The sequence below is a fragment of the Fusarium vanettenii genome, assembly GCF_000151355.1.
Source record: "Fusarium vanettenii 77-13-4 chromosome 6 genomic scaffold NECHAsca_20_chr6_4_0, whole genome shotgun sequence".
NCBI classification, from domain to species: domain Eukaryota; kingdom Fungi; phylum Ascomycota; class Sordariomycetes; order Hypocreales; family Nectriaceae; genus Fusarium; species Fusarium vanettenii.
In genome coordinates, this window is record NW_003315865.1 from 1374662 (window position 1) to 1392214 (window position 17553).

The window sequence follows — 17553 nt, forward strand, 5'->3', positions numbered from 1 at the left end:
TTGGTCGTGCGATTACGCAGGGCCATGCAGGTTGGGCAGAACCAATTGGACGAGAGAGGAGGCTATGCCCTTGCAGGCGTTAGTCTTGTTCCCTCTCGCATCCTTCGTCAAGGTCTTCTTTGCTTGGCATTTCTCAGAGCCTCTCACTGACTTGCATTGCCGCGGCCGCGGGAGCTAATGAAGCCAACCCGACCTCGTTCTGGAATGGAATGTCGAGGGCAGCCGCGGTCTCTTGAAGAATAATGCAATGACTCTTGGTGTGATCGACAATGTGTGTCTCAGTCGACAGTCTTGGAATGGGGAACGGTTGTCGAGACTCGGAGGAAAGCCACCCGAGGAGAGAAAGTGATGCTGACGGCAGTAGAGTCTCTTCTCTCGACGTCTGAGGTTCTTGACGATGTGACGTTTGCATGATTCGTGAACAGTCACATCGCAAACGCCACGGCTCTCTCAGTGATGCCCTTCTAGGAAACGTTTCGTCCCCTCATCGTCCGCATGCGGTACTCCCCCAGACTGCTCATGTAAGATGGCATTTCAAACAGTTGTCCAGGGTTCGTACTTTTGACTCTTCTCCATGGCGACCGGGGGTGTTCTCCCCCTCACGTAATGGGTGGTTTGACCGCGACCGGCGTTAAGGCGAGAGGAGAGAGTTGGGGTCGGTCAGGTGTGTGAGGCCCACGATGATGCGGGGAACTTTGAACCACCCGGGGAACAACGACGTTGAATCCCCGGGGGGTGGGAACCGGTAAAACTCTGGAGAAGAAGTTCCGGGGTTTGGAAAAGGGTCCTTAATCATTGACCACCAGTTGCGTTGCCTTGGGGGCCACAGGTTGGCCCGAGGCGACGCTGTGTTGGTTCTCCAGAGTCAGTGGCCAGAGAGACAGAGAGATTTGACCTTGCAACCCCGGAATACAGACTTCACCTATGTTGGATATCCCCTTCGCCCGTTCCCTTCTCCCCGCCTATATCCTTGTCAGGAGTTGTGGGGTCATCTGAGGGTAGAACAGGGGGTTTCCTTTGGTTCAAAGTCAAGAAACTAGTGAAGATCGAATGTGGACCTGGGGACAAGGGTTACCAGGGCAGGCCTTCAAACCGCTGACAGATCGAAGACGGCGGATGGTGCATCCAGGGAAGTGCCCTGCTTGTGAGTACGGGGCTGTCAATGCGTATGCTTCAAGTCTTTTTCACGAATGAGTGAGGAGAGTTTGGTTGGTGCTGACGCCTGTGCTCGTATTCCGTGTGTTTTCATTACATTATACCTTTTGCTGGCAAAAAGACCCTCTAAATAATCTATGTATGTGTGTGTTTGTGTGTTTCTGTGGTATGTATCTTATAGCAGTTGTAGTGTAGGAGGTATCTGAGGTGCAAAACAAAAACAAGACTCTTATCGCACGTGCTCGATGCTGTATGGCTCCTGGTGAGCCTTTGTAGAGCTGGCCTCGCTGACGGCCCTCTCGTGGTGCTCGGGGATGTCGTCGTCCTCGTGTCCGGGATGTCCCGGGCCGGTCCTCACAATCTCGGTCACAACCGTCTTCTTGATTCCCTCGAGGTTCTCGCGCTCCTTGAGCTCCATCTCGTCCTCCTCGCCGAGCTCGATGTGCGTCCTGGTCAGGGTGGCTCCGAAGCGGCCGGCGTGCGTGGGCCTGGAGCCGCTCTTGCCAGTGGTGCGGGATCGTGAGCTGTAGTCGTTGGAGTCCTGGTTGTTGCTGGCGCGGACAACCTTGCCGATGAGGTCGGCCATGTTCATCTCGATGTGGAGCTTGAGAAGGTAGACCAGAGGATGGAACTGCACATAGACGAAGCTGTTGGGCAGAGACATCATGCAGATGAGGAGGATCTGAAAGGGTTAGTTTGTGTAAGAGACATGTCAGAGTTGAACCTACATCGAGAGCAATAGAAATAGCAACGAGGAACAAGTTCATCTGGTACAGACGGTTGTACTTTTGCAGACCGTTGGAAATGAGACGCTTCTTGACGACCCAGATAAAGTAAAAGTTGAGGGCGGCATCCATGATGGCAAAGATGACCTTTTCACAGCGATCCCAGATCTCGTTGATGTGAACATAGGTGTCGTTGATCTGGAGCCGGGCGGGCACCCAAATGCAAAAGACGCTGATGTTGATGGCCAGGAGGATGAGGAAGCAGAGCCACTTGAGCCTCGTTCCGTTGGCGCGGACGACCATGAGAAGAGCGACTCGGTTGATGATGATTTGAATGAGGCATTGCACTTGTGTTGACCAAAAGACGACTAGAGACGTGTTAATCACTGCATCTCGATGTCTCAATGAGAGGAATCATACTGATGAAGAAGTAGAACTGAAAGCTGGGAGGAATGATGCCGCGAAGATACAGCCACACCATGACGCCGAGAATGAAACTCGAGATAATCTCGAGCCACACGAGCGTCACGTAGGTCGTTATCCTCTTCCTTCTGTGGATGGCCGACTTTGCCTGTCGAAAGGCCTTTGCGCAGTTGAAGACGACGACACCCAGGGACAAACCCCAGATGATGGAGGCGATGTTCATGTCATCCTCGCTGGGAAGGTCGTCCTTGAAGTGCTCGGGCACGAGAAAGCCTCGCTCGGGAGCCATTGCGAAGGCTAAAAAGGACTCGACGTCCTCGTTTGTCGTTGATATCGGCTCGTTCCCTTTCACTCTCCTCCAGTCGTTTATGTGAGATGTATTGATGATGCACCTGAGATGTGACAAGAACAAGAAAAGCAAACACAAAAGACTTGCAACTCCCGATCGATCAAATTGAAAAGAAAAAAAAGACACACAGAACAATGAGTGGGATGCACAGGCTTCAAAAAGGAAGGACGAAACCGGGGGTGGTGGGTGTGTGTCTCTCTCTCGCACATCCGGAATGCAGAGGGCGGCGCCAATGGGGTTTTTCACATCTCTTCACTCATACACTCACACTCTCTGTACACTCACACAGTCACAGGTTCTACGGCTCATACCTTTCTGCTGCTGCTCCTACAGTAGTATCTGGCCCCAGGCTCTTTCTGGAGAAGCCTGACAGCTCGTAGCGGGCGGTGATCCGAGTCGTGCACTAGGGGCCATCCCCTGTGTGCGTCGATCTGCAAGCCAACAAATCTACAGCAACTAATCCAGTGGAGTTTTTGTTGATGAGCCCTGGTCCTAACTCGTCAGCCCAAAGGGGGGAATCCTTGGCTTCGTCCATTAGTCTCACCTCTTGGTTTTTTTCTTGGGTCCTTTGTCGCCCAAGGTTCCATGCTCCCGGACAAGGGGCGGGACTCCGCTTGAGAGCTCCGCCCAGCCCGACGAGCTGGGCTTACTCTGCCTCATGATACGACGAGCGAGGGGGACGCTACAGAGAAGTGCTTTGCTCTAGCATGAGGAATGGCTTGGTGGCGGTCTTGCAGGGGCCCAGCCGGGCCCGGTAGAATAGACCCGGGGTGTGGGTTCAAGATCTCCGTCTGCAGGAGAGAGACACACAGAGTGCGAGTGAGAAGGAATCTAGAAAAAGAACAGTTTCAGTGACACAGAAGGACGGCCCGGCGTGGAAGAGGCTCAAAGTAACTTTTCTTCCCGGATGCCAGGAAGAAGGAAAAGAAGGATAAAAACAGGGTTTGTGACTGGTGATGGCTTCATCCGCCCCAGATTCTCCAGAGTAAAGAAACTCAAATGACACAAAAATACCAAGGGAAAATAATATCCGAGGAGAATTTCAAGTTTTGGAGTTGTAAACCCGCCCCAAACTCTTCATCTCATCCCTCTCCGCACTTTTTTTTCTTGCTCCAAACAGGCCTTATCCTGACCCTTTTTTCCTCAGTGTCTGGACCTTGCAGGAAAAAAAAACCCTGCTAAGATTGCATTGCTGTGAGTGGTGTTTGGCGTTCTGGCGCGAGTCATTCATCGGGTGCGCGCTGATCGGCACTAGACGCGCTTGTCGATGGGCCTCTGCGGGACTTTTCTTCCTTTCTTTTTTTTTTTCTGATGAAGAGACAAAGATGGCTTGAAAATCCGCTTTGACTCTTTCTGCGTTGGCTTGTCTTGGCAGGCTTCTGGAGCTCTCCTTCAGCCAATGCATGTATGTCTCAGTGTGTTAGTCGTTGAATGTTCGTGTCACGTTACAGTTCCATCGTTTCTTAATCTACGTCGCAACGAGAGAAGCCATCTCGAATAATCTATTACAAGTCAGAAGACCCAGAGGCTTGGGGAAAAGAAGCAAAAGTCGGGGTTCAGGGGTGAACTGTCGAACGTTGCTTTTTCCCTCCCCCAGACAACCGAAATCTCACACTTTGACAGTCCAACCCTTTTCCCCGGATCCCCGGATGAAACCCCACGAAACTCTTGTGTGCGTTTTTCCTCTGTTGTGATTTCAGACCTGTCTCAAAGGGCTAATCCCTCCTGCACATCATTTTTGTTCCATTCGTCCATTGTGACAGGTTCTTTTTCTCGCTTCCCCTATAGATGATCTTCACTTGATACTTTACTCAACCTTGCCTACGTCTCGTCTCGCCTCGTCTACGCGATTGCGCTTACGACTGTTGTGCTGAACCCTCCCCCCGGTGCCCGGAGCCCTTGTTCCATCCCTAGTGTCGACCGTGCGGGCCGAATCATGGGACGCCGTCGCCCATCTCAGCGCCTGAGCGCTCTCGTACGACCAAGGAGTCGAGACGCAACGCCTCGCGACCGTCCACTAACCACAGCTAGCTCGCTCATCCCCATGGGTTTGTATGGATGGGTGGACGGAGAGCGATCTCTTGCTAGTGCGCCCTTGATCGAGCTTGGTTCCTGGCCTAGCGATAATGGATGAGCGAGAAATCGATCCCGGGTTCTTCGCTACGGCGTGTGTGCTACCTATCTTGGCTAGCTAGGGGTTATCTTGACCCGAAGCACGTCCGGATAAGTGCTTATCAAGAACCGTTAAAACGCACACGGGGCCGATCTTCATTCAGGTGAGAGAGTCATGTTGAGCCCTGAGATGCCGTCTGCATCCGGAAAAGCCAAGACGAAACGCCCAGCGTTGGCAAACACCGGGTGTTGACGATACCGTCCCTAGTGATCGTACACTCTGTCCGATATCATATTTCTTTCGCCCCTCCCTTGTGCGGCATCAGAGATCAAGCGTTGTCGATCCTCGAAATTGGGAATCAAGTACCGCGGCCCCTCCCTCCCTCTGGATCTCGTTACGTCTTGGATTCCCCTTCTGGGCGACATGTCCGGGAGATGGTGATGTATGATCAGCAAAGCCGCCCCCCTTCCCGGGCCGTTGCAGACAGCCTCGTGGCTTCTTCGTTTTCCTTGATGACATTCCCTTCTTCCGTAAACTCTGTTCATGTCCATTCAATATCCGGTCCGTCATTAGCAAAAGCCACGTGGAATACCACGAGAGTGAAAGCTGTCAGCCTTTTTGACCAAGAAGATGTGAAACCGCCATCGTGGAACCCCGATTCATCACTCGCCCATTCTCCCCAGAGCGGCGAGTCAGATGGTCGCATCATTATCAAATAGTGGCTTTTTGTCTTTTAATATCTTTTTCCCTCTGCAGTCACCTCACACTGCCGAACGGGGTCCTTCAGGGTACTTGTGGCCGGGATATGCTTGCCTCTGCGATCTCACCAAGCAAACACCAAATGCTGACCCTTGGCCCAAACACAACGGGGAAGACAAAACCTTAATTCCCTTTGAAATTTTCAGGCACCACCGGGCGGCATTGACCCGGAGACCGAGATGTAGCGAGGTAACCTCATGCGGCATTCTGCGCCGACGCCTTGCATGGCAGCCTCACACACACACACAACAAGACAACGGCACACAACTCGGTGAGATGCCAAGGACGCCAGTCCGAGCACATTTCTGTGTGGCACAGACTCTGGTTCGACTTGACTCGACTTGTTCTACGGCGCCCCGATGACACACTACTCTGCCACGGCGTTGAGTACAGGGCGGAACTCGTTACATAAACCCGGGCGCCTAGGCTTCACGGCCATCACGCACGCCTTTCTGATGCTCACCTCCCCCCCCCCCCCCCCCCCCCCCTTCACAAGGCCCGTCTCATTTCAGAAACGTGTGCTAGAAGCCGTATAGCAACAAATCATTACTCAACAGCCACGTGGTGAGAAGCCTTCAGCCTGCCGCCAGACTTGAGCCTCTTTTCCCTCGTCCCGTACCGCCGGCCTTGCCACGTGTCTGAGGCACCCATGACTCGTTGTAGGGCTCTGATCTTCAGTCTCAAGTTCACCTGAAGCTATCAGGAGAACAAGGTCCTTTCTCTCCCCTCCTCAATCAGCGCTGTGGCCACCGCTGACGCGCTCATCAAGAGCAGGAGGGGTACTGGCCAAGCCCTTTATCCGTCAAGTCTGTCCTAGAGCACGTCTAGCTCGAGCGCCCGCTTCATCCCATCTCTCTCCGTATCAATTTTTCCCCAATTTCTCCAGGCCTTGTCTTATCCCGCCGATGCTTCTCCAAAAAGAGAACCCGACGGTCTTTGGGTCCCCTACGCTAGGGGAGCGTTTCCGTACCTAGATCAACCAAACCCCAAGGATCGTAGACTGAGAGGTTGCAATCCATCGCCCCGAAGGCTGCCACTCAACTGCCTCGCCACTCGCCCGGGAACAAGATCATCAAGAGTGATTTCCCAAATCGATACTCGAGTCAATCAATAGTCGTTGAACCGAAATGGTCGACAACAGCCTCCGGGGATGGCCCCCCTTTTCTCTTCCCAGGTCCCTGGCCAACTTGGCAGGGAGCACGCAAACGCCAATCGTATCAACGTCGTTGGAACCCAATCTCATCCCTATTTCACAACAACACACTACTGTAGGTACAGTACACCAGTGGAGATAGTCGGCTGTACTCCCGGCTGTCATGTTCCAGGACGGGGTGCTGGTGTCGCCATCACTCAGCTGTCAACAATCAACGCCGTGTGTTTTGGTCCTGACGGTAGTCCGGCATCCGGTTTTATTAGTGTCGTGAAGAATTTGCTGGAGTACCCATAACCACGGGAACTTCGGCCTTGACCGGACATGAGAGTATGAATCTGGAATCGCCTTTTTTTTTTAGATGATGAGGATGTTCTCTGTGGGCCGAGGTCGTCGTCAGTCCAAGAAATCCTTTCAAATACGAGGCTTGGAAAGTGTCCATGGAGATAGCAACCCTTGGCCATGACGTGCAGGTCTGTTTTGGCGCCACTTCCAAGTTTCTCGGAGCAGTGTCCAGGCACGGATGGCGAAGGATGATGGCATAACAGTTGGCAGGCGATGAGACTACCGGTAAGGCCTTACCCGGTTCTGCGGGCTTTGTCTGACATATCTCCTGGTCTCAGTTCGGTGCTGCTTTCACTGGTCTTGGCAAATATGCATGCTCTAGATCAAACCCTCCCTTCTGTGCCTCAGGCCATGCAACTCATCAATTGTCGCACCCTCGCGGTCTACAATAGAGTCTGAGTGCGTCCGATAGACAGTGTGTGCGTCAATTTCCCAGGGCCGGGGCTCTTTTTGAGATGAGTACACGATATCCGTCTGATGGTGTTCGAGAAATCCGCCGAAAACCTTGATACTTTGCTCCAGGCGTCGTCACTGGTCCACAGTCTACCAGGACGCGGGCATCAGTCAAAACCTGTCTCGTATGTAGAGTTTATCCCATTTACAGAGGTGTTCTCGACGTTCTTGGGTGGGATAACCAGGCAAATCTGCAGCCAGAGGACGACGACACAGCCTGTTGTCCGTGTCCAAGTCGGTAAAGAAGCTCGAGCGCAGGGACTTCCAGAGAACAGGCCACTTCCAAGCCTCCCGTGTTTCTGTGTTCTCAATAAAGTAAGAATGAGCCGTACCATGAGAGCTCGGGCGCAAATTTGAATGCCGCCAGCATCTTGCGAGCTCGCAACGTCGGCAGATGATGTGTCACTAGATAACATCGGGTTTCAGCCCACAGTCAATGAAATGGGCACATGGTCATTAGGGATGGAACCATGGAATTTCATCCTTTCGCAACCTTTCCCCTTTCCTTGAAGGTTCCTATGTGTAAGCGCTGAGTGTTCTCATCCTCTGCCCCCTTGTGCTTCAGCTAACCCGGCTTACATCGGGTTTGGGATGGCACCGGGCGATCGTGACCACTGCCATGGCAACAGACACAGGAGGCAGTAGATGCAAAGGGAATGCCTAGGGTAATAGGGCTTCGTATCTGGATGGTGGTAGATAGCAAGTGAGTCTCTAGTGGTGATGCTAGACGTGTATAATGATAATGAGGTAGGGAGGGAAGCTCCGCCTTACTGCACCGAAGCTCGCGTCTTAGAGGACTTCCTACAGAGCGCTCGAATCCATCGACTCATTATATTGCCCCTTTTCACATGGGCTTTCGGGTCTGAGTGTGCAGCGCTCCCGTCCGCCAGTCCCCCTGCTCTTCAGCAGAGTGGCTTACATCGATCAGTGCGACAACTCCGTGATGGCAAACGTTGCTGATAAGCACACGGGGGAACGGGGCAGAGGTAGAACATTGATCAGGGAAGTATTGTAATTTTTCCGAGCAAAAATAGACGAGCGAGATGCCTTCTCTTCTAAAATCCCAGTGAATGTATCACCAGACGACGTGAGAGGCAGAGCAAAAAACGGCAAAAAAGATGCTCCGGTGCGGGGAGTCGAACCCCGCTCGCCGCGGTGAAAACGCGGAATGATAACCGATACACCACACCGGATGTCAGCTGTATGACCAAGAGTCCCAAATTGGGCTTTATATAGTAATAATGTGGAAGTCGGGTGGTATGGTGATGCCTTCATACTGAGTTCTGTGTCGGGTTTCCTTTCTTAGACGACGGTTTTAACTCCAGGTCGACATTGAAGAGAATCATCATAATTTTAGGGTACATATCACCTATTTTAGGAAGGAGATTTTGGCAAATGACGTAGCCAGGTTTGTCCTCTGTTTGCTTCCAATTGCCGTTTGTTCCCTCTCATTGAAGTCAAAAGCCTGCGCGAATGCTTCATGGAGTCGCTCCTCGCTGTAGTTGGGCCCATCGGGACACGGAAAGCAACTAAGAGTGGCCTGGAATGATTGATTTGTCTGCATGTTGTTACCTTCTATTGATCCTGTTCTTGGCTCTTTGTTCCAGAACTGGGCCTTGGGGCAGGACAGGTGCCGCACAAGAACAAGACGATATTATCACCATGCAACTAAAAGTGCCAGCTAGGCAACAAAACAACGCCCTAATAAACCATGCCACCGCTCTCGATAATCGGACAAAGAAAATAAGTTAGACTCAGAGAAATCTTACCAGGAGTTGAATTCATAAAATTCATCATCAAGTTCAACATCGATCCTGTTGAGTGGTACAGGGTAGCTCAAAGTTCCGATATTTCCCCGACCCATCGCGTCGGATCTGAACTGCAACCATCGTCATCATCACCGTCACATTTTACGACTTCACTTTCACCAGAGCTTCCGGAGCGACACACTCGCTCCAAGGGAGGCATGCGCACTACGCCATAACATGCGCGAGTTTATGGACTATGTCCACAGCGCCTTCTACGAAGCTACGGGCTGGAACCGCGACAACTCGTACGCGGCGCTGAATGCGACCACCGATGGTGAGGACACGAGAAGAGTTGAATCAATTGCTCGAGTCATCGTACTGACACCACTGATTGTAGCACTCCTGAATTTTCAGACCCCCCGTGGGCTGCGGCTCACCCTCTCCGCTCTCGCAAGCCCCAACTTTGCGACATCCTATCAGCTCGGTTCCGTTGGCATCGTTGATGGCTCCATTTCGTACCTCTTCTCGTCAGTCCCGCTACGACTTCTCCTCACGCCACAATCGGAAACAGTAAATCTACCGGAGCTTCTGCGCTCATTCCGACCCCTCGCCGAGCTCCCCCACCGAACCGATCCCTTGCTGCAGACACCAAAGGACAAGCCTGAATCATCACTTTTGTATGGCCGACTCTACCTCCCCCAGTCTCTCGTCGAGGCAATGGTGGTTAGACGGATATCGCCCGCGTTGCAGGTTCAGCTGAGTGCCGTGTCTGCGCAACACCTTAGAAACGGAGGGACAGTTCTGGGGCTGGCGCAGTACGATGTGGGAAAGTATGCCCTAGAAGGACTGGCCTCTTCGGATGGAGGACTTTTGGGCTTCAGAGGAGTGTACAACTTTGGCGGCGATGCCGAAAACCCGTCGGCACCGAAACTCGCCGACAATGGAAATGGTGAGAGGGAGAGGGAGAGGATATACGGGCGGTTCAGCACCGGCGGAGAATTCTATTACGGCACGCTGAATAAGTCTGGTGGGATCAGCCTGGGAACTCGTTTCGCGACATTACCCTCCCACACGGGTACGCCGTTATCCGCAACGCTGACCCTCAACCCCCTGATGGGTAATATCAGCGCGAGTTACGCCGTGGTGGCCGGCAGGCATTGTAGCCTCGCCACGCGGATGGAGTTTAACGTCTTTAGTTACGAGAGTGCCTGGGCCATTGGTATGGAACTCTGGCGGAAACCGTTTACGAGACCTGTCTTGGACGAAGATGTCGATCCCGGTCGACCAAAGGAGCGTAGCTTCCAAGCAAAGCTCGAGTGGCGGTTGGACGAGCCGGAGCCAGTTGTCGTCAAACCCCCAAAGGAAGAGATTGATCCAGACAAGCCCGAAGAGGAGAAATACGCCGGCGTACTCAAGACGCGGTTGGACCAGAACCTCCGAATAGGGGTGCTCTGGGAGGGGCGGGTCAAGTCCCTCCTATTCAGTCTGGGAAGCGGAATCGACCTGCGGAAACTGGACAAACCCTTCCGGACCCTTGGATTGGAAATTCAGTTCTCTTCATGAACGGGTACCAAGCCACCGACGCGTGGGCTAGACATGGTTCCCGGTCTGCAGGGACGGTAGGACGCCGTTACCATCCAGTTGGGCCGCGTTGATGGCTGCGGACACTGGGATCATGGTGGGAAGTTTATGAGGCAGATCATGCGTGCAGACGCGGCCATTATCTCGATCCACATACATGAACGCTACGCTAACGGGGATAACGATGGACGAAAGCTGGTTGTGGATTCACATGAGACTGAGTTCGTTGAGGAGGGATGTTGTTGGTAATGTTGACTAACCGTATGGCATATCACTGGCGTTGCGGTTGATAAAATCACTACTTTGTATAGGAAAGCTAGACTTGGACTCAACGATGATACGAGCGTTGAGGGATGGTAATCTCAAAAGCTCCAATAGAAGCTGTGTCTTCTCTTGCTTGATCCCTCGACATCACGGATACTTTGCAGTTGGTTCGCTTGGACTGTCTGAAGAGACGAAGTTAGCGCCATCCATTCCAGACATGCAGGCGAGCTGAACAGGATGACGGTGCCGTCTGATCCGAACGAGTTGTTTGGGCGTTTATAGTTGCGTGGGCAGTTGACGCATCCCGCGCTTGCATGGGTCGTGAGAACCTTGATAGACTCCGCGATCTGTCCGACGATCCAATGTGTGGCTGGTGATGCGTGGGATGATCGAGTCTGGCCAATTAGAGGAGGGAGAAATAATAGACGCCACATATGTAAGGGGAACGGACTCGAGCTGCTTACACCGACATACGAGTTGGATAGAGAGGACTTCATAAAGAAACTCGATGCTTCTAGAAACGAGAATTAGACATTTGTCAACCAAAGGATCAAAGCAACCACCAGCGCAAACCTTGTACGTCGCAGTCAGAAAAAGAGTCACCAGCCACAACCAAAAACAGAGTTTCCTGACAAAAGTCCATTAGTCGTATGCTTACTTGCTAGCGGGGGTTCCCTTGAGGCTGAGATGGCCATCAAGGTCCTCACCTTAAACTGACCCACCCGCACCTCCTCAACCCCCCTCCCGTCTTGTCTTTTCTGGCTGTGGATTTGACAAACAATTTTGATGCCAAGGAACGTGGCAGTTGCCGAGTTCCTTTTCTCTGGGACCTGATGATGCAACGGGTTCGTTGTTCTGGCATCTGATCCGCTGTGGAAATGGAGTGGGATGAATGTGTGGGTGGGAGGGATGAAGAGTTTGTGTAATGCGTGGTTGCTGAGACATTTGAATCGTGAGCAACTCGAAAAAGAATGAGATGGCTTTAGGATCTTGATTAATCAAGTCTAGAAGGATCGATGAGTATATAAACAGCAGAGTTTGGTAGATCAGAACAAGTCAAGATGTTAAACATATCCAACCTCCAGCTTCAACACGCAGCTCTTCAACAACCAAATCTTCAAAGTAAACCATAAATCCCCTGGTCCCTGATAACGAATCACCCACACACACTCACGCTACCGGTTGACGCATCTCTCGGCACATCGCTTCCGTCGGCTGGCCCAATATCGTTCTCTCCCCCGGGCAGCTAAGCCAAAGAGCCGCCGCGCCCACTTCCCAGCTGGGTCTCGGTTTACCGGCACGCTCTTTTTTTCCTACCTACCTATACATAAGTCTAGAGTCTGCACCATCAGGGTAGTGTCGCGTCTTTTTTCACAAAGAACCGGATTTTTTTCTCTCGAAATCACGGAATCTGTTTATATTCGACATAACATATAAACCCAAGGTTCGCTGGTTCACGATCCTCTCACTCATCTGCAGGCCAAGCATTTTCTGTGGCACAACACAAGCGAATAGATACTAGCGCATCATCCAAGCTCTTGGCATTCAAACCCTCCGCTCGAATCGAATCGCTCCTTTGCCCTTGTTCGCTTTCCTCTTTGGGGAATTTTCTTGGTCTTTGGAGATACAACGATCTTGGCATTTTTCACCTTGTTGGACAAACCACAACAACTTATACGATACTTTATCCCTGAGCGCCATTCGCACTTTTTCTCGAAAACATGGCGGACGCTGCTGATAGCTGCAATGGCGACCCCGTCGATCTCGGCCACAAGGGTCTTCGAATCGGCGCCATCTTCATCATCATGGCATCTTCACTCATCGGCGCCATGTCCCCCATTATCCTGGCGCGACAGAAGAAGATCCCCGTCCCCAAGTTTGCATTCTTCATCTGCAAGTTTGTTGGTACCGGTGTTATTATAGCGACGGCGTTTATGCACCTGTTGGTGCCCGCCGTCGAGAACTTGACCGACCCTTGTCTCGAGGACCGGCTTGATGGATATGACTGGGCTGAGGCGATTGCTCTCATGACTGTCATTGTCATGTTCTTTTTTGAGATGCTCGCTACTAGGTTGACCAACGATGATATGGAACACAACCATAAGACCGACATTGATACCGATCTTGACCCTGCTATGGATGTCGCCAAAAAGTCAATCAGCCCCAAGGCCGAGGGACTCAAGCAGGCGACTGATGTTGAGATGGGTCAGCGACAGCCTGGTTTTGCCCCTGTTGGTGATAGCCACCTTGCCCACGGTCGAGAGCACAAGGAGGGTGATTCTCAGGGTGGTCTCGCTGGCCAGCTCCTCGGTATCTTTATCCTCGAGTTCGGTGTCGTGTTTCACAGTATTTTTATCGGTCTCACCCTCGGAACCATTGGCACCGACGAACTCAACGTTCTTCTCATCGTCCTCGTCTTCCACCAGATGTTCGAGGGTCTCGGTCTCGGCTCCCGACTGGCTGTCGCTCCCTGGCCTAGCAACCGCCAGTGGATGCCCTACCTTCTCGGGTTCATCTTTGCCCTTTCCACCCCTATTGGCATCGCTGCTGGAATTGGTGCCAAGCCCAACAATGCCAGTGACCAGAAACTCGTCAACGGTATTTTCGATGCTATCAGTGCTGGTATCTTGATCTACACTGGTCTGGTTGAGCTCCTGGCCCACGAGTTCATGTTCAACCCCTACATGCGCCGTGCCCCTCTCAAGATCCTGTTGACTGCATTTGCCTGCGTTGCTTTTGGCGTTGCAGTCATGGCTGTCCTTGCCAAGTGGGCTTAAAAAAGAAAGATTATGGAATGATTGGGTCAGCCTGGCTGACTTGAGTTGAAGAGGTGGACGTGGTGGATGTAATTGGGGGGTTTGACGCTTGCATCAGCCTGCTTTCTAGTGATACCTCTCTTTTTTTTTTTCATAGCATATTAGAATTACATGGGGAATTGAACCATGGTTACCTTCTAAATCTCAACCTTACTCCGTAGTTTATTTATTTTGAAGTTGCTATGCCTTTGGTTCTTTGGTTCTTTGGTGTGTTGGTGGCTGTCAGTCGTTAACTTGGCCTGTACTGGTAGGAGTAAGCCAACGTACGAGTTCTCTAGTTCTACACATAGAAAATTCAACGAGGTATGAAGACAATGCCTTTTAATTACAACGCAGAGATCTGCATGTCCTCACTTACACGCCTGCAAAATCATGTGCTGGTTTCCTAACTCGGACGCTGCGAAGATGGCCCCACTCATACATACAGTGCATCACCCGCAACAAACTGTGTCGCCAACACTGTCATTAGTCATCATTCTGTGGGCCACCCGCTAGGGCCGCAAACCCTACCCTGAAAAAGTTCACGAGTTCGAGATAGTCGAATTGCTTCAGCCCGAGCTAACCAACCGACCACGTTCGACATCTCAACCACCCAACGCACCACCCCAATTCCCCCTCCATCCCTCCCATCAATACCGCAAAAATGGCCGGCGGAGTTACCGTGCGCGACGTCGATGTAGGTCCTCCCTGAAAAACAGAATCACAGAAGCGACACTTTCGACGAAAAACCCACAAACTTCTCGACGACTTGGCGACACAATCTTCCAAGAGAAACCGCCTGCCTTCGCATCACGAGCCGCCCCAGCGCGAAAGAAGTTTATACAATAACTGACCGCTGCGTCGGGACGCTCGATGCGATGTCGCAGGTCGGGAACAAATGGGATTGAGGAGCAGGCGCGAGGGGGTCGAAAGACTTCTGACGACGGAATCATTGCTAATGGGTATTGTGTCTCCAGGCGCAGAAGTTCATCACTGCCTATGCTGCTTTCCTGAAGCGCCAGGGCAAGCTGCCCATCCCTGGTAAGACCTCGTCACCCAAAAAGTGCTGAAAATGCCTACTAACTCTGACTTCAGGTTGGGTTGACACCGTCAAGACTGGTGTCGCCAAGGAGCTTCCTCCCCAGGACATTGACTGGTTCTACGTCCGTGCCGCCTCCATCGCCCGCCACGTCTACCTCCGCAAGACTGTCGGTGTTGGCCGCCTCCGCAAGGTCCACGGCACTGCCATCAACCGTGGCTCTCGCCCCTCCAAGCACGTCGACGCCTCTGGCTCCGTCGACCGCAAGGTCATGCAGTCCCTCGAGAAGATTGGCGTTCTCGAGCAGGACGAGGAGAAGGGTGGCCGACGCATCACCCAGGCCGGACAGCGTGATTTGGACCGAATTGCCCAGACCACCGCCGAGGCCGAGGAGGAGGATGAGGATGACGAGTAAAAGAAAAATTTTATGCAACCAAAAACTTGCAGGGTAGCAATGGATTTGGGGGCGTTGGGTCATTAGATTTTGTCATGTATGAATGAGATTCCCCCGACAATGGGTCAGGTCATTCGGTTTGCTCAATTAGGACCCGTCCACCTGTCGTTTCACTCCTGACTTGCTGTGAATGCTCTCGGTGAATGTGATGCTGCAGATATGTGAATGCCGTCAACTCATTTGGTGGGGGGTTGAACCCCTCTCCTACATTCATTAACTTTGCAACCCGTCACCTCTTACTCCGACTCCCTCTGCCGCATTTGAAGCCATCACGAGGACTGGGCTGCTCACGAGCGGTCAGTCTTCTTTCTCAAAGAAACTCATCGTTGCTGTTGCTGCGTGAGGCTCTCGCCTTGAGCGCCTATTCCATCGTTGAAGCTTGATGCTTTCGCTTTGAAGGTGCATCTCCTCCAAGTTGGAGGCTCTCACCAAGTAACACAACTCCGACCCTCGCTCAACTCCTTCATCGCCAGTCGATGCCTGCACCGGGCCTTTTCATGTTTGAGTTTACTATTTATTCTGTATTCGTCTTTTATTCATGTTGTGAAACTCTTCTCCTTCTCGAGTTCCCTACTCGTCCTCTCGCTGAGCGAGTGCGAGTGGTGTAAGTGTTTCAGGAGTCTCTGTGCTCACACAACTCCCCTCTTACCCACAAAGGATTCCCAAAAGAATGCGCTCATCGATGTGATTAAGTGCCTCAGACTCTGTTAACATTCTTTCCTTTCTGGCTTTCTTCCTATGTGAGTGCACACCAACTCTTGACTTGACTCAGAAACTCATACACTTCTAAGCCAAAACCACAACTCCACTCACTCTCACTTCGCGATACACACCCTCTTAAGAGAAGCCAACAATGTCAAACTTCCAAGAGGTCATCGAGGTGCCTCCCACCTTCCTGTCAAGCATCGAAACCCAACCTCCCCCCATCTACTTCCACCATGTCATCGACACCGAAACCGCCACCCTCAAGGTCATGGTCCTAGGCGCCAACCTCACCTTCACCTTTACGCACAAGCGCGCACTAAAAGTCGTCAGACCATCTCAAATCGCGAAACAGCTCGAGAACAAGACTACTGGTTTCCTCGCCCTCGTTACACGTTCCCGCGAGAGAGTTGTCCTCGTGGCAGCAGAGTCTGGACACGGCGCAGGACGCTTTGGTGATCTTTTGGATCCGCAGAAGGGTGTGCTTAGAAACGACATCTGGACTAGACGTGTCATTGCCTTTGGAAAGACTCTCGGGTTACGCATGAACCGCCCCTTTGATGGTATGGGTCGTGCGGCTGTCGCTAAGGTTGACGGAGTCTTTCTTGGCTCTCACGTCGAGGTCAAACTCGCAGTCCACGGTATATGCGTCCTGCTTAATATGTTTGGCATCACGAAGGACTATGACAACATCACTGTCGAGCAACTTCAACGACTTCGAACTGCGCGCTGGGAGGATGGGTCGCGACCAATCTTTGAAGTCTACTTCTCTCGGAAGCATTGTCATCCTTGCAGAAGTTTGGTTCAGAAACTCTCTGAGATGACAGGAGTGCCTATTCGGCTCCTGTGGAAGCATCGGCTTATCCCCAAGACGTACGCTGTCACTTGCAAACCCTTAGGTCCACGAGCACGAGACGACCCTGAACCCGAGGTGATGGTATGTGACAGCCAAGACATGGACTTTGGCGACGAATTATCCGATGCAGAAACTATCTCAGACGGCGAGCTTGAGACTATTGACACAATCGACCTCACAGAGGTTGATCACTCAGAACAAATCGACGCTTACATCGACGGCCTGGCTTATCGAGTTGGCCAGATGCGAGAGTCCCCTGAAGGCGTGACGGCCGCTATCGTCGAGTTCGCCGCCACAGTAAAGCGACAGAAGCAAAAAGCCGCCGACATCCCCAAACCTCTCCCTGCGACGCCGGTCATAGAAGATCCAGCTCTTGCTAGGGAGCAACACACGTGGCCACCCGCACAACGAACATTCTTCCCTGATTCTCAGACACGAAATGGTAGAGCGAAGAGTAGTTCGCCATCTATCGGTCGGGGACGTGTCCAGAAGCAAAAGGCTCCGAGACGACTGAACATGAAGATCCCGGAAACGATTGTTCTGGATAGGGATAGTGAGCCACCGCGAAGAAAGTCTAGAAGCAAGTCCAAGGGCCGCCAGCGTCCGACTCGGGCTTTCTACTGAGTTGTTTTTAATCTGGAG

At 52.2% G+C, this 17553-nt stretch overlaps 5 protein-coding genes across 5 annotated transcripts; 4 read left to right on the top strand and 1 right to left on the bottom strand.

Moving 5' to 3' along the window:
- Window positions 1-1384: 1384 nt before the first annotated feature.
- On the bottom strand, window positions 1385-2592 carry NECHADRAFT_43317 (uncharacterized protein; the record flags this gene model as incomplete). Its single annotated transcript, XM_003045193.1, has 3 exons — window positions 1385-1837; window positions 1884-2248; window positions 2301-2592. The coding sequence occupies 3 exons, from the start codon at window positions 2590-2592 to the stop codon at window positions 1385-1387; spliced, it is 1110 nt and encodes a 369-aa protein (XP_003045239.1).
- A 6865-nt stretch (window positions 2593-9457) lies between these two features.
- NECHADRAFT_94515 (uncharacterized protein) lies at window positions 9458-10783 on the top strand (the record flags this gene model as incomplete). The annotated part of the gene is made up of 2 exons (XM_003044792.1): window positions 9458-9554; window positions 9618-10783. 2 exons carry the CDS (start codon window positions 9458-9460, stop codon window positions 10781-10783), a joined length of 1263 nt encoding a protein of 420 aa, XP_003044838.1.
- A 1665-nt stretch (window positions 10784-12448) lies between these two features.
- On the top strand, window positions 12449-14061 carry NECHADRAFT_62098 (uncharacterized protein). Its single transcript, XM_003044793.1, has one exon. The coding sequence runs from the start codon at window positions 12787-12789 to the stop codon at window positions 13840-13842; it is 1056 nt and encodes a 351-aa protein (XP_003044839.1). The 5' UTR covers window positions 12449-12786; the 3' UTR covers window positions 13843-14061.
- A 387-nt stretch (window positions 14062-14448) lies between these two features.
- Window positions 14449-15465, top strand: NECHADRAFT_70356 (40S ribosomal protein S19). Its single transcript, XM_003044794.1, has 3 exons — window positions 14449-14557; window positions 14838-14901; window positions 14956-15465. The coding sequence occupies exons 1-3, from the start codon at window positions 14525-14527 to the stop codon at window positions 15312-15314; spliced, it is 456 nt and encodes a 151-aa protein (XP_003044840.1). The 5' UTR covers window positions 14449-14524; the 3' UTR covers window positions 15315-15465.
- Window positions 15466-16206: 741 nt separating this feature from the next.
- Window positions 16207-17535, top strand: NECHADRAFT_81808 (uncharacterized protein; the record flags this gene model as incomplete). Its single annotated transcript, XM_003044795.1, has 1 exon — window positions 16207-17535. The coding sequence occupies one exon, from the start codon at window positions 16207-16209 to the stop codon at window positions 17533-17535; it is 1329 nt and encodes a 442-aa protein (XP_003044841.1).
- Window positions 17536-17553: the final 18 nt, after the last annotated feature.